We start from the raw sequence: 16311 nt of genomic DNA on the forward strand, positions 1-16311 counted from the left end.
TTTGAGTTTTAAAATTTGTCTGTTTTGAGGATACTGGCTGTGTACAAAAGATCTTTCCTCTTCAAGATATTGCATGTCTCCGTCAGACAGCCTTTTCAAATTTTGTTATGTGTGTACCCCTTCTAGGACATTTCCATGCTCAATTATTTCTAGTCTGTTCTAGAAATAATAATTTTCTTCCATTTAAGCTTTCTTTTTAATTGTCTAAAAGATTCCAGCTAAGAGAAGCCAGTCACTTTCAACTCTTGGGCTGGGTTTCCCATATTTCACCCAAACTGATGAGGCTTGTTACAGACATCCAAGCCATCTAAGATTTTAAATACAAGCCTTGCAAATAAAAGGTTAAAATCTTGCCAAGGTTGCCTTAGCTTTCCATGATCGTATGGAAATACAAATACGTCTGGCAGTTCTGTTCCAACCATGTGGTTAGAAAGGCACTTCAGTTTTAAAAGTGGTCCTAGGCATTCCTTTCATTAGGTGCTTGAACATTAGCTCTAGGAGAACAAGCCTTCTTCCCTCTAGTTCTAATTTCCTGTCTACACAGCTAGCTGCTGCAGCCTTTCTTCTCTCTGCATTCTCTGCCCTTTTCTTTGATTTCTGGCTACTGGGACCTTCCTTTTTCCTTCTGATTTTCAGCCTGCAGTACCTGGCCCCTGGCAGCATAGCAGACTGGTTCCTGCTTAGTATGGCCTTTGTTCTGCCACCAGCCTGCTGTTCCACATGCTGTTTCCCCACTGACCTAAGGGGATCACAGTAGCACCAGAGCTTCTCCTGGAGCATTGCCAGCTAGCACAGATCAGCCTAAGCCACCTGCAGCTGCTCCACGTGTCTCCTATCCCCTTCCCTGTGACGGCTTGGTCTGATCCACCATCTGGGGTACACATGCTCTGCTCCTCTGGCTTGCACAGTCTTACCAGTCTGCCTTGTTTTCTGATGAGGATATCCTGGAACCAGCTCAGCCCCCTCCCCCAAAAAGGTAGGCAAAGTATCCCTCCTCTACCCCAGAGTTTCTCCTTTAGCACTAAGGGCCCCAGTCCTGGGTTCCTCTCTCTATTCAGAAGGGTCTCTTCTCTGTACCTCCTCTGGGGTAAGTATTATTTTTGAAGGATTATGACAGCCTTGTGGGGTTTGAGCTATCAATATCTCCTTGGGCATCTTGAGGCCTTTTATTTTACTTTTTTAGTGAGGTTCTACCAGGTGCTTGAATTCTGTCTATGTGCAGGGCTTCATGCCTGTCAGCCTTTTACCTTCCCCAGTCATTCAGCCTAGTTCTGTTCATTTGTGAATCATGTAGGCTCTGTCTGTGCAAACATATTGGGAGCACTTGTTCCGGAATAGCTGTTTCTATATAACCACATATACAAGCTCTTGTTTTGGAATAAGTGCTTTACCCTTGGGAAGTGAATGACGTAATAGTTGAGATTTAAACTGAGATTTAAACATTTATACTTCTCTCACCCTTTGTTTGTCCTATCTATTTAGTTGGTAGCAGGATCTATACTTGTGATAACATCTTACTGTGCACGGATGGGCACCCACTCTGGTTGTGGCTTTTAAGCACTGCTCTAATACAAGCATCAGAGAGATGGAAATTCTCGAATCTCATTCACTTTTTCTTAATTTCTAGAAACCTTGGGATGTGTAGCTCTTCAAGATGAGGAGAGGGGTCTTAATAAACATGGCTTCTGTCTTTCCTAATGGTACACTGAGTGGCGATCTATGCCAGCTTATTCCTAACAATTCTGATAAATGTTCTCTTGGCTCTTTTAGTCCCCTACCTGGGGGAACTACCGAGAACTGCAGAAGAGCAGATATTGAGGGCCTGAGAGAAGGAGAGTGCAAGTGCCTGTCTTCTGTCATGGTACTGTCCTACAAGCCTTTAGAACATAGCTAAACCCAAATATTAAACAGTCTAGGATTAATTGGTGTTGTCATGCCTACTTTTTAAATCTGCAGGAAAAGTTACCTTATCAGGGTGGGCACAGAAGACAAAAAATACCTTTTTACCATTAGTACAGAAAAGAAAGAAGGCACCTATTAGGATGTGACAGTCTTGTAATTTCTTATTTCTCCACCTTGGCCTCCATAATATTGCCCTAGTGTAGTTTATCCAGAATCATTTTAAAATCTTTTTCCTTGTTTGACACCATCACATTTTCTTGGTCACACCCTTTCCATAAAATTCGAGGTTGTTGTCTTTGTCTTCAAGGCTGTGCATACATTTCTGACCTGACTGATCTCTTCAAGTCTTCACTAATATCATCTCTGATCAACATTTCATCTTGTCCCTCAGCGATTGACAGAAAAAGGATGGTGCTATGGGGTGCTTGGGACATTTATCTGGGACTTGGGAGATTTGGGTTCAAGTTTGTGCTTCTCCACAGATTTCTTTTTGTGGTCTCGGGCAAGTCACTTAGCCTGTCTGTTCTGTAGTTTCCTGTGCCTAAAATGGGAATTGCATAGCTGGTGTACAAAAGTACCAGGTATTTTAGCACAATCTTTCATGCCACTCTTAATGTTTGCAACCCATCTGGAACAGCTGTGCTTAGCTACTGCCTTTATTCCTTGAAGTCTTTCCTAAGAAATTCTTTTGCTGTGATTGTCCACTTTGTTAGAAAATTTGCTTCGACAGTCTCCTTTTTCGGAGGGTTCCTATAGCCAAACAACTTCTGACAGCATGCATATTTGGATAAATGGACTCCATCTGATAGATGCATGCTGGAGCTGCTCAGTTCTTTGGGCTGATGCCTTTGTAGTTGAATTGTAACGTCCCAGGATTTGATAACTTCAGCTTCAGTTGTTTGCCTTTTCTGAATCCCCCTTGTTAACAGTGAATAGGAAGATGGGTAGGAGAGCTGAGCTGGAGAGTAGTGCTTCTGATATTCTGGTGGCTGCTTCTCTAACTGTCTTCCCTTTGGCTTACTGGAGGGGAGCCAAACCTGCATCTCCATTACCAAGACTGCAAGATTGTGAGGTATAGGAGGAGTGGTGTGAATGGAGAAGGACAGAAGAGTTTCAGCTTGAGTTATTGATCTCTATTCCTGGTTTCACAACAGGTCTGGCTTCCTGGCCCTTGTGGAAGTCATGTTCTTCTGCTCACAGCAAGTAACTTTTTTCTGTAGTGCTTTCGTCAACAAATAATTATTAAAACATTGATGAAATGGAGTAGCATAATCATCCATGATGGAAAAATCCCAATTCTCTTGTTTGAAACTGGGGTTGGGAAGTGTGGGGTGAGATCAGGTCAGGGGCCATGCAGCTTGTTTTTTTTGTGCAGTAGGCCCAGGAGCAAGCACTTGGGAGCAATTGGATCAGCAGGAGCTTGGCTACTCAGACCTGCATCCCAGCTCCATTGCCAGTCTCTTGGGCTTGTGTTTCCCCTCTATTAAAGGGAATAATAATAAAATATTTTTTTATTCCTATCCTGACCCTGCTTGCCAGGCTTTCCTTTTCCCCACATGGTGGTTAAGAGTCTTTATCAAACTCCTTTCTAGTAAACCGCCCTAAGGCTTCTCACTTTTTCCCTTAACACTTTCCTTACTGCTTGGCTTGGAAAGAAAGAGTGGGTTAGACCCCTTCTGTGTAAAGTGTCCCATTTTCCAGAGGAGAAATTTTCTCTGAGCTGGATTTCTAATATTGTCTCTCTAAGCACTTGGAGGGAAACATGCATTCATTGCCTCCCGTCTTCTTCTTGTAGCCCTGTTTGGTGATGTGGGATGTTGGGGCCTTAAGATTTTTGAAGCTGAAATTAAAAACTGATGTCTGGAGAGCAGATGGTATCGAATCATCACTTTTCCTGGTTTGCACTGTTGGGGAAACAAAGTTTAGCAACCTCACAACTTGCCTATTGCCTATTCAAAGAGTGTGGAAATTATTCACACATAGTATTAAGGTGTATATGTGTAATTGGCTCTTGAATGGCTCTCTTACATAACGACTTAGATGCTTGACAGCAGGGCATGTTTAAAGCATCCAAGCAGTCATCACAACGTGAGAAGTCTAACCTCAAAATATTTTTATTTAGGATCATGGGTACTATTTGTTTCTCATAACCAGGGATCCTGATTTTTCCCCGTTTAAAAAAATCCAAAATTCTCTGATTTTTAAACCCCCCAAATCCACATTTTTCTGCAATTTTAAAATGAATATAGATACCAGTTGAACACAATATTTTATTGATATTTACAATTTTAAAGCAATTTGGAAGCCTACCAGTGCCTTTAGAATTTATTTTGTTATAATTATGAATACCTATATATTTTGGCATTTCACTGTTTTGTTTATTTTATCATGGAAAGTCAGCGCTCCCCTGCCCCCTTTGCTCCCCAGGATGCAGGTCCAGCTGTAGCTGTTTCCCCCCACTGCTTTGTGACACTGAGCAGCCCTGATATGCTGGTGCCCTTCTCATGCCATTGTCCGTCACTGCGACCCACACCATCACTGAAGAGTATTTGTGTGTATTAACTGTGTGTTTTCCAGGCCTTTAACATGCTTTAAGTTTAGACTTAATGCTGGATGTCATAAGTTTGTAACACTTGCTTTTGGTATCATTGACCATGGCTCCCTCTTCCTGCAGTTTTTGTCTGGGAAACATGGAAAGTACTATCAAAACAGTATTGTTGAGCTATGGCCATATATTGTCCTGACTGCTGTTTGTGTGTTGCATATAACAGTACTTGAAACTGCCTGGCTACGGTTGCTAAATGTTATTAAGTTATTTTAAACAGTTGGGAAACCAGAGGACGTAGCTGAGGACATCTTTTTAACTAATGGAAAACATGAAGCTATCTATGTTCACGACCAAGGCAAGCTGCTAGATAGGAGGTGGGTAGAGAGGCATCTTGTAGATCAACGAAATCGGTGATTAAGCTTTTGAGAGCCAAATTTTTATCTGATGAAGTGAGTTTGGGTTCATGAAAGCTAAAGTCTCTCTGATTTAGTTGATTTATAAGGTGCCTCTCTACCCTACCTTCTGGCCTGATTTCAAATCAACAGAGCTAACTACCTTCCAGGTCACTAGATGGCACACTTGCTGCACATGAGGTTAGTATATGTGGAGATAGCAGCAGTTTAGGGATGATACTGCAATTTCAAAATACATGGAACGTGTTCTGGATTCTGGTATTTCTCTGTCTGAGAACACTCGACTCCAATCCCAATACAGAGCAGTTCTGACTTGTCCACAGTGCATGGGAGCCATGTGGCTTCATTCTGATGCTTTGCCTTGCAGACAGAGCAGTCATGCGGAGCTCCTTTTTTTTTCTGTTGCTGTACCTTAGATATTCTGCATCTGAGAAGCAGTTAAGAAATACTTTTCCCCCTGTTCTTACTTGCCTTTTCAGAAAAAAGGGGCCTTTGTTACAGGAATGGCCCACAAACAGAGCACCTCCCTTCTGTTTGTTTCTTCCTCCCTGCCCCTTCTCAGTAGGGACAAAAAAAGATGAAAGGAGACAGGCAATTTATCTCCCTCACCTGAGTGACATAGCTGGATTTTGAAGTAGCCACTCATTGTCTTTTTGAATACTTCTCAGTACAAATGTATACTTCTCAGTACACATTTTAGCTTGCTTACAGTCCCTTTTAATGTTTCTTTTCTTTTTCAGGAACATTCAGAAGAATCACAGCAGCAGCCACCAGGCTTTTTACAGGAGATGGATCTGATGGTAGTTTTTATACTCTTGAAAGCCTGAGTGGTCTTGTTCAGGCCATGATTCCCACGCATCCATCCTTGGTACTGCTCTGGTGTCAAATCCTTCTTCTCGTCAATTACACCAACTACAGCTGGTGGTCTGAGGTGCATCAGACTCCAAAGTAAGGCTGTTTCATGACACTTGGGGTATGCGATTGTAGGACTTATTCAGACTATCTTTAGGGATTGCAGTCGGTTCAAAGTTGTTGTTTTTTTTATGTAGCCTGTGTGACACTGTTGTTAAGCAAAACATTGTATGGACCTATAACCTGTTAAGTGACATGCTATTTAGATTTTTACAAGCAGAAATAATGTGGCATGTTGAAGTATAGACTGTATAGATAGTATGTTTTTAGGACAGTAAAATCTGTTTCAGAACAAGCCAGACATTATACTCCATAATTGATGGCCCTTCTGGAAAGCTCTGCTAGAAATTTCTCCTGTTCAAATGGAGGATACGCCACCACTTCTGAATACAACTGTTGACATGTACTGAAGAAGGGGCAGTCAGATTCCATGTCACTTGTACTTGTAGATCAGTATCAGCATATTAATTTTCCCTCTACCTGGTAGTCAGCCAGTGCAGATCACAGAGGGTAATTTAGTCAGTAAACAGCACCTGCGTGAGTCTTCTATTCAGAATTGGCTTGTTTTCACATAGTCTTAGAATATTAATATATCAGAGTAGAAACATTGCAGTAGTTCAGTCTGGGTATAGATGCATGACACAATAACTGAAATAATTTACTCCAGTTTTTACTCTGTAGTAAGAAGTAAATATTACCTACTCTTCCAGTCTATAGCTGCCTGCAATAAGTGCTGTTATAACACCTGGCTACTAGGTGGAAGGGAGGCTGGTTTGCATTGAGCGGATGCCTACCCTGGGGTTTAAAATGATTGGGACAGGAGTGCTAGACTCATTTTGGCTCTGGGAATGGCAGTAGTGGCATTAAACCTTGCAGCTGCTTGAGGCTCGTTTAGTGTTTCTGGAATCCAGAGAGTTAACAGTGCTGCTGCTAGCTGCCTCTTTTCCACTGCTGCTGATTTGAGTCATTGGGGTGACTAACAATCCTGACTTTGGGCAGAGAGCAAGGAGGGGAAGGGGTTGATGTGCAAGTGGTGTTAACTCCCTGGGTTCTAGAGCCATGCTGAAACAGCAGCTCCAGCAGCTATGGGGATTAATACTACTGCTGCTGGGACTCTTGTAACCATGGTGACAAGCCCAGTACATGAGCCAAATACAGCCTGCAGCGGTGTGTGGTTCAGCACGTGAGAAGTCCCATGGGATGGATGACCCCCCCTTGTGGGTTGCATCTGGCCTGTGGGCCATATGTTTGGCATTACTGGACTCGGGGAACAGGTACATAACATCCCATGTAGTAACTTTTCCACATAATAAAGTTACTACGCATTTTTATAAGAGTAACTGACATACTGTGTCTGAACCTTTTGCGTGACAGTAGTGTGGATGATGGGATTGAGGTCTGTATCTGAAAGAAAAGATCACAAACCTACACTTAGGCATAGATTTTAAAAAAATCAGTTAGCTAATAAACTAATAGAATATCAGTTTAAATATCAAGCTGTGAATGTCACATGCTCTACGCATGCACTAAGTGCTTTGTATGTGAAAGTATAGACTTAGTTTTGCAGGGTGCCTTTAGGCCAGTAAAATCTGTTTCAGTACAAGGCAGATAATAGGCCATAATTAATGGCCCTTCCAGAGAAGTCTACCACAATTTTATCCTATTTAAGTGGAGGAGACTCTCTGCCTCTTTTGAATATAACTTGACACGTGCTAAAATAGGGGCAGTCAGATCCCAGAACCCTTGTGCTTACAGATCAGTATTAGCAACTTATTTTATCCTCTAAGGACTTAAAATATTCACTGCTTGATATTTATACTGATATTCTGTTAAATTAATACTAGAGTTGTTGTTATAAGATGACTGGCTCTGTGGATGCAGGAAGAGCAGTGGATGTGATGTACCTTGACTTTTGTAAGGCATTTGATACAGTCTCCCACAACATTCTCACCAGCAAGCTAAGGAAGTATGGGTTGGATGAATGTATTGTAAGGTGGCTAGAAAACTGGCTTGATCATCAGGCTCAGATGTCTAGTTAGCAGCTGGTATCAAGTGCAGTGCCCCAAGGGTCAGTCTTGGGGCTGGCTTTGTTTAATATAGTCATCAGCAACCTTGCAAACGGGATGAAGGGCACCATCGGCAAGTTTGCAGATGACATGGGGCTGGAAGGAACTGCTGCTGCCTAGAAATGCAGTCCAGCTGTGGAGCCACCCCAGCCCTACTGCATGCCTAGAAGTGGCAGGACACGGTATGGGCCAGATTGTCCCTCAGTTCCTTGGCCAGGCGGGACTAAGTCTGTCTGTGGGCCAGATCTTGCCTGTGGGCCATATTTTGCTCACCCCTCGGCTAGACTCTTCTCAGTGGTGAAGGATGAGAGAACAAGAAGCAACAATCTCACGTTGCAGCAAGGGAAGTTTAGATAATAGGGAAAAACTTTCTCACTAGGAGGGTAATAAAGCATTGGAATAAGTTACTCAGAAAGGTTTTGGAATCTCCATCCTTGGAAGTTTTTAGGACTTGGCTAGACAAAGCCTTGACCGGGATGATATAGTTGGGGGTGGTCCTGTTTTGAGCATTGGGTTGTACTGAATGACCTCCTGAGATCCTTTCAAAACCTAATTTTCTATGGTTCTATGATTATTAAATCTTTTCCTAATCATAGGGTTCAAGGTACTGTCTTGCAGATACAGACCTCACTGCTGTCATCCATACTTAACTAAGTGCAGAGGAACCCTTAGTGTTCTGAATTAGTGAAGAGGTTAATTAAACCTCTGCCGTTTATTCCTGTTGTTTCCTTAGACAACAAACATTGCCTCTATTTTATCTGTTGGGGATTTCCCTGTATTAGGTATATTAGGTGCTTGAGCACTCTTACTGTATGGGATAGGAAGATGTTGAGCTAGATTTTGTCGGTATATTGATCGTGTCACTGATCTCCCTATGCTGATGATTTTAGCAGCCCCTTTGGAATACATATTGAACAAGAAGGGTGATAATGTTCTGTAAGAGAATAAAGAATTAATACAAAGGGAAAGATCTGTTTCAAATTGAAGTGTTTAAAATGAAAAATTTAAGTATTCTTATAAAAAATTTAACAGCAAAATGTAATGTGTTTCTGCAGGAGACATAGTCTTTCCAGTACTAAACTGCTCAGTCCTCAGATATCTGGAGACAGTGATGAGTCTGATTCAGAATCCAAACTTTGCATGTGCAATCGCGAGATCGTACGAAGAGGAGCACTTATTCTTTTTTGTGACTATGTTGTAAGTTTAGAACTAAATTTTATTTATTTATTTTTTTTTACTTCATTTCAAATCTTAGTTCAGTTGATAGGCTGTTTTTTGTCATTGATGTGGACATGGTGATTATTTTAAATGTGAATTGCTATAGGGGAGAAGTGAAAAAGTTCCTGGGCAGCTAGCAAGTATGTTGAGATATCAGATGCCACTGTAGAAATCAGCTACTTCTTTCTTACTGTGGATTTCTTACTATGTCTTTCTCATTATGATTATTAGTATGATTTGTAAATACTAAATGTATTACCTTAGGCATTTTCTCTGTCTTCAGTGAATGAGCCTCTAAAAAGGGATGCTTTTTAAGTAACAGAATAATCTTTTGGAAATTGTACTCTTGTACATATGATCTTAGGTGCAGGTTAAGCCCAGGTTTGAGCCCCAGTTGGACTAGATGATCTCTTGAGGTCCCTTCCAGCCTTACTTTACCTCTCTATGAAGTTCAGTACCTCTACTGGAGCTCTTGGTGGTGTTTCACCTCATAATTCTTATTTTTGTCCTTTACACAAGTTAAGACTTTAACTCGGCTATGTTATTTCCTAATGTTATTCAGGCTCTGTTGGAGAGGCCAGCTCCCAAGTGCCCACTCTGAAGCAGTTGCATGAATGGGTTTATCTACTGATTTTTTTGTTACTATTTCCAGAAGTGATTTGGTCCTATGTGAAAAACATTTAACTGTTGAAGACATAGTGCAGCTGTTTTAAAAGGAAAAATAGATGTCAGAAACGGTTCTCCATATACTATAAATTCATCATTCTTTTTAACAGTATTAAATGCAGGATCTTTGACTTTTTGCAGGATCTTTGACTTCTTTCCCTTTTCTTTGTTCTTTACCTGGATTCATGATCTGCAAAGTAATGGATATTGACTTCAAATTATTTGCAGCAAAATCAAATGAACTTGGAAAACAAGTGCTTGACCAATCAAATGATTGATAAAATGTTGAAATAGGCTCTGATAAAGAGAATTATTTTATGCATAAATGAGTATTTACTTTACATTGTATTGCTTCAGATTTTTTTCAGACATGAAATGCTTACAGTCAGTAATATTGGGATTAGGAATCAATTTTACTTTTTTCCCCATAGTGTCAAAATCTACATGATTCAGAACATTTGACCTGGCTTATTGTGAATCATGTTCAAGATCTGATTAATCTATCTCATGAGCCTCCAGTACAAGACTTTATTAGTGCTGTTCACAGGAATTCGGCTGCCAGTGGTCTTTTTATCCAGGCTATTCAGTCTCGGTGTGAGAACCTCTCAACTGTAAGTCTGAGTTGACCCCCCCTTAATAATGTCATAGTTAACAAGAACAAACTATATTTGAAAAACATGTACAAGACCCAGAAATGAAAATCTAATCAACTCCCATGTAATTTTATTCTGGAAGTGTTTATAAAAAGAACATAGATTCCATATTTGTCTCAGCAGTTCCTGTATTACATGTGCTCACTCTAACAAAAGTGAACCCCACACCCCTAATTTCTGCTCGTATAACTTGAACAAGGAATTAGTCAAATCGTGCTCCTTTCCGTGCATCATTATAAGTAGTAAGAGTGAAATTTAATTCCTCAATTTTGTTTTTGTTCCGTTTTCTTTGTTATTTTACTTAGTGGCTCTGGTTATAACAGATGGGAAATTAGGTAACAGTTCTGCTGCTGCTTCCTAAGGAAGAATAGGTTCCAGTTCACTTCCATGTGAAACTTGACAAGGCTAACGAGCAATAAAAATCCATATTTTGGCTCATGCTTATTAATGGGCTGTGCTTTCTTGCAGATTTCTGAGCAGTCTTTTCATAGCAGCTTGCTCCTGATTCCTTTGAAAAACTTAATTATCTAAGTCCAGTCAGAAGCATGGGGTGGTTGCTATAAAGTGGAGGGTTGGTGTACGTGTGTTTTTGGAAGTGGACAGAGCTAAATAATCCTAAATTAGATTTTCTAATTTGTTTTTGTTTTTAAGAAAAAGCTCTATTATTCAAGTTTATTTTTCAAAAGTAAGGTAGCTAAGCTTTAATTTACGAGTGCTTTACTGGATTTTCACAAACTGCTCATAAAGCAAAATAGTTATCTTGTATTTCTGTCCCCTTATGCAGGTATTGGGTACTGAGCTTCTGAAATATTCTTTCTGCTCTTAATTACTGCTATAATCCCTTCAGTTCCGTTCTCACTTCTTCACCTTCCCCTCCCCTCTACTGCTAAATATGCACAGTCTGTTATATGTTAAACACAACTGAATTTCATAAGATGCTGCTTTTTTTACTGTCTTGCTCATCTCCATTCTTCAGTCTCTGCTTTAGTTTTTTTTTTTTTCTCACCATTTAAAATATATCACTTTCAAAGTTCTCTGTCTCTCAACTCTCTACCTTTCTTTTTCTATAACTACACTGAAGTCTGGACTTCTGATTGCATAATTTGTTCATTCAGCACTTCAGACTGCACATTTGTAGTAGAAGCATAAGATTGTAGGCACAGTTAAAGTAGCACAATTATTGTTCAACAGGTACTGTCCTTTTTACTTTCTAAAATTTAAAAAATAAAGTAAACCTAAGAGATTATATTATTTTTCAAATAATCTATTAATAATTATGACATTTGGTTATTTATCTACTTCACTTGATTTATAACAATTATTCCTTAAGCCTGTGAGCTCATAAAGATAAAAACCCAGTTCCTTGATTAGCAGAGTCCATTTTTTTTGTTCCAGTACCTTTTTGTGTATACTTTAACACAGCTGCATGTTAAAACTGATTTAACTGTTTTGTTTCATTATTTAGCCAACAACTCTAAAGAAGACCCTGCAATGTCTGGAGGGGATTCATCTCAGCCAATCTGGTGCTGTCTTAATGTTGTATGTGGATAAGCTTTTATGTACTCCATTTCGTGTGCTGGCTCGCATGGTTGACACACTTGCTTGTCGTCGAGTAGAAATGCTGTTGGCTGCAACCTTACAGGTGGGAAAATAAGCAAATATATTTGTCTTTAAACTAGATTTGCTAATATTAGCAATTTGAATGTAATTTTTAATGAAAGCATGTCTTTAATGGACAGTTTTTAATGACTTGACTGGAAAAATCTGTATTTCTCATTTAGAGTATGTGTTTTTAGCATGTGATTGAGACCATAGACAGGCATTATATTTGTATTGGGAAAACCTGCCTTTTTCCCAGCACACACACACAGTGTACAGGTGTGAAAAGGGTTTTTGAAGGAAGAAAACCAGCTCTTTCAAGTTAAAGATAGTATCACCAACAGTTCCTCTGAAGAGAGAAGTTTTCTAGCGCCACTTGTAATGATGATGTGTTTCTCTGGTGCTCGGGGTCCTGTGCACCCCCAGTATCCCACAATCCTACATTCTAGTCCTCTCTTCACTGGGGAGGGAGGAAGGGAGAACACTTGGCTCCCTGATGGCCCACTCAGCGGTGAAATGTCAGGGAGCCCTGCTGGCACCCTACTGCAGTGTCGAATAGTGCCCAGCTGATTCCTGCTCTTTAAACGCATGCAGAGAGTTGTGAGACTTGTTCACACAATTGTCAGTGTCCCATGCCCCTTCAACAGACCTGGGTCTCTTCAGGCCTCTGCAAGGGGAAGAAGGCATTTCCTTGTAGCTTGCCTGGGTTCTCCCTGGGATGGTTAAGGTTGCCAGCACCACTGCTAGCCAGGTTTTTGCAAGATTTGGCTGGGGCACAAGCCTCCCTAGAGGGTAGCACAGTGAGCCTGGTCCTGGGTTGCAGGCAGGGGTGTGTGTCTAGGAGTTGTCTCCCTGCTGGGTCCTGTCGATCAGCTGATCAGTGAGACTGGGGTAGGGGGAACAGCTGTATTTGGGAGTCAGGGGGTTCTTGAACTACTTGAATTGTCCAAGAGCGTTCCCCTGTAGCTTGAATCATTCCAGGGAGACGCAGGACCATGCAGGGGGTGGGAGGAATTCTTGGGAGTGGGGAGGGGACTGGTGAGGAGAGTAGCTTTCCTTACCCCTGCCATGCTTGGCAGCTGCTGCCAGCTGATCCTTGGCAGCCTGCCCTTGCCCTCACAGGGGTGAGGGCAGACTGTCATAGATTCAGCTCTGCTAAGGGCAGGGGGGAGATGAGCATTCTTCTGTTGCCCTGGTTGGAGGGCTCAAGTTGCATAGCGAGCCCCTTTCTTGCTACGTTTTTGTGGCACTAACTTTTTGGTGCTTAGGTTGATTGGCTATCCCTACTGGGGGATTTGACTACGCTCTTTGGTACAGGTTGTGTTCTTTTAATATGTACATATGTTATTTCTCTGTTTAAAATAGGTATGACTATTGTTTATTTTGTTGCCTTCTATTGCTTTGTCACTGTTTCCTACAGAACAGTGTTGCTCAATTACCAGTTGAAGAATTGGATAGAATTCAAGAATACCTTCAAAACAGTGGATTGGGAGCAAGGTAAGATGTTAATAGGTTGCTGTTATTGTAACAAATTAATGCATACTATGCTTCATATCTTCAACTAGAGTGCTTTACCTCTCAAAAATCTGTTTTACAATATGGGTGCATTTAGGAGAACTGAAGCAGTAAGGTGGTGTTAAGATCTCATAGAATCTTTTTTGCTGGTCTCTTATGTGGGGAAGGGGGAAAAGTGCTAGTATAAACTCATCCCCTAAACCCTAAATTCTTAAGTGAATCTTACATTTCCTAGAGTAGTTAAGGGGCTAATAGGTCAATTCACATCTTTTTTTTTTTTCTGGTTTTGTTTGTTTTAACAGTCAGTCATGTTTCAACTTGCATACATTAATCTTCCAACTGTACTATAATTTAGGGAGACCAACCTAAATTGCAGTGGAAGTTCACGGTGCAGTGATGCCTTTAATCTCGCACTCATTGCTGTGCGCCCCTATGCTGAGTGGCCAAGGGGCAATTAATGCTGCATTTTTTGCCTCTTGGCCCCTCAGCGCTGGGGCGGGGGAGGAGGACATGGAATAAAAAGAGAAAGATTAAAGGCACCACTGTGCCACAAACTTCTGCTGTGATTTAGGTAGGTTCCAGATTATAATATGCTTATATGGAAGAATACAAATTGTCTGCTTGTGCTTTGGCCCTGTAAAAACCAGGAGCTGGATTCACTCCTCTGCACCACTGCTAGTGGGGGCATCAACTTCAATGGAAAGCAGGCTGAGGAGAAGAATCTAAGATCTGGGGCTGTAAGGGCTCAGTACGAAGAATACTTACCTCCATTACTAAGGCTAAACTTAATTGTAAATTAATTTTCCCCTGTACCTTGTGGTGCAGCTTGAGTAAGAATAACAACCAGGTAACAGGCTGGATTGATTCTACAGTCATGATTTACAATATTGTAGAGTCATGTAAAGTCATGATTTGACAATTGGTATCTTCAAGCAGAAAACCTGAATTTTAAATGGAGCTAAAACTTGCCTTTCCTTTTGTGCTTTCTAGTTACCTGTCATTTACCGGTGTTATTGGAGAGTCCTCTTTAAATACGTCCCACTCCCAGCCCTCAGTTGCTTCCCCCTACTGCTGATTTCCCAGTTCAGCAGCTCCGGTTCCTGCTTTGGCTCAGAGTATGGAGCACACTGTCTCAGGCCCTGTCCAGGCAGTAGTGGTAGTGGCACCTCCCCAGCAGCTCTCCCCGGACCTCACATGGCATAGTCTGCCCTGTGCTCCCCCCTTCCTCTCTCCCTTCCACACTTACCACATGATCTCCCCTGCCTCCCCCCTGCCAGCCATCCTGCACCACACAGTTTCCACCATACTCACCCTCCTGCCCCTGCACTGCAGGGTCCTCCCCTGGGTGGGAGCTAGAGCCATAGCTCTGTTCCAGATTGGTACTCAAATGTAAAGTGAAGCTTCTTTTTTCCCTGATGTTGATCTCTTGGATTCAAGTAAATATGGTAATTTCCTAAGGAAAGGCTTTTTAAGGTTTTTAAAATTTATTAGTAATCATTTATGACATGTTGCTTTGCAGCCAGGTGTCACCTTCTAATAAATTTTTTAAACAGCTTTTTACTAACTAGGAAGAAATGCTACACACACAAAGTTGCACAATATGTATTCAAATTCTTAATTTTTACATTTTGTAAAAATTAAGAAATTATTATAATTTTTACAAAGAAAAAATTGTTAGAAAATAGTGATTAATGGGTAAACTGTCTGCAATGGAGACATAATGGAGACTTCCAGTACTTAAGTAGTTTCTGCATTAAGTTTCTTTCAGTCAGTCTTTCTTGGTAACTGCAGATGCAAAGATAATTTTCTACCAAAAAGCATGGCTTTTCGGAGTGTTTGCTGTTGTATCTTCCACGCATCCATTTCAAGTCGGAATTCTTTTGGCTACCAGTGTCTCTGGAGCTTGCACCTGTGCTTTTACTATTTTTGCACCTACTTGGGCCTCTGAGTTGTCTCTATCCTCATTTCCTTTCTGGGGTGTATGGAGTTAGAACCTGCAGTATCTGTGCCTCTATGCTTGTTGTATGGTTTATCCATTATTTTGTACATCTATTTTTTATACATAAGGATTTAGCAGCTAGCTGGATACTAGTAGAAGCTTTCATTTAGATAGAAGGAAAAGAGCACTATAATAAGAAGGATTTTTGTCTGCTTTTTGCCTGAGGAGTTTGCTAGAGTACCAGAATCAGTCACTGACTGAACACAAGCCTTCAAGCTTTAAAAACCTTTCATATAAAGCAGTAGTACATCTTAATGATTGGCATACTGAGTGTATTTACTGAGTTATGGGTAAGGAGCATCTAATGAGCATGCCATAATTTGGAGTTCTCTTTCTAAAAGAATACTTGGAGGAGTAATCTGAACACTCATCAAAGTATGCTTTCTGGTTCTTTTGCTTGGGAGTAGATAACTTCTCCTAGCGTCATGTTCATTATACGGTAAAAATTTGGATCTCTCGCTAATGAGATGATAGAATCATAGAAAATTAGGGTTGGAATAGACTTTAGGAGGTCATCTAATCCAACCCCCTTCTCAAAGCAGGGACAGTCCTCAACTAGATCTAGCCAGATCTTTAAAATGTCCAAGGATAGAGAGTCCACAACCTCTCTGGGTAACCTGTTTCAGTGTTTTACTGCCCTTCTAGTGAGAAAATTCTTCCTAATATCTAACCTAAACTTGAGACCTGTTGCTCCTTGTTCTGTCATCTGCCACCACTGAGAACAGTCTAGCTCCATCTTCTTCAGGTAGTTGAAGGCTGTTATTAAATCCCCTCTATCTCTGTCATCTTTTCTGTAGACTAAATAAGCCCAGTTCCCTCA

General features: G+C 41.0%; 1 protein-coding gene across 4 annotated transcripts in view; it reads left to right on the top strand.

The window, feature by feature from the left end:
- HTT (huntingtin) overlaps positions 1–16311 on the top strand; it is a 155881-nt gene that overhangs the window by 93685 nt on the left and 45885 nt on the right. For all 4 annotated transcript variants that reach the window (XM_006262647.4, XM_019479067.2, XM_019479072.2 and 1 more), the window contains 5 exons: positions 5604–5811; positions 8897–9038; positions 10157–10336; positions 11844–12020; positions 13398–13474. In XM_006262647.4, the coding sequence (XP_006262709.1) occupies positions 5604–5811; positions 8897–9038; positions 10157–10336; positions 11844–12020; positions 13398–13474 (784 nt within the window). The remainder of the gene's footprint in view (positions 1–5603; positions 5812–8896; positions 9039–10156; positions 10337–11843; positions 12021–13397; positions 13475–16311) is intronic.

The sequence above is a fragment of the Alligator mississippiensis genome, chromosome 2, assembly GCF_030867095.1.
Source record: "Alligator mississippiensis isolate rAllMis1 chromosome 2, rAllMis1, whole genome shotgun sequence".
NCBI lineage: Eukaryota > Metazoa > Chordata > Crocodylia > Alligatoridae > Alligator > Alligator mississippiensis.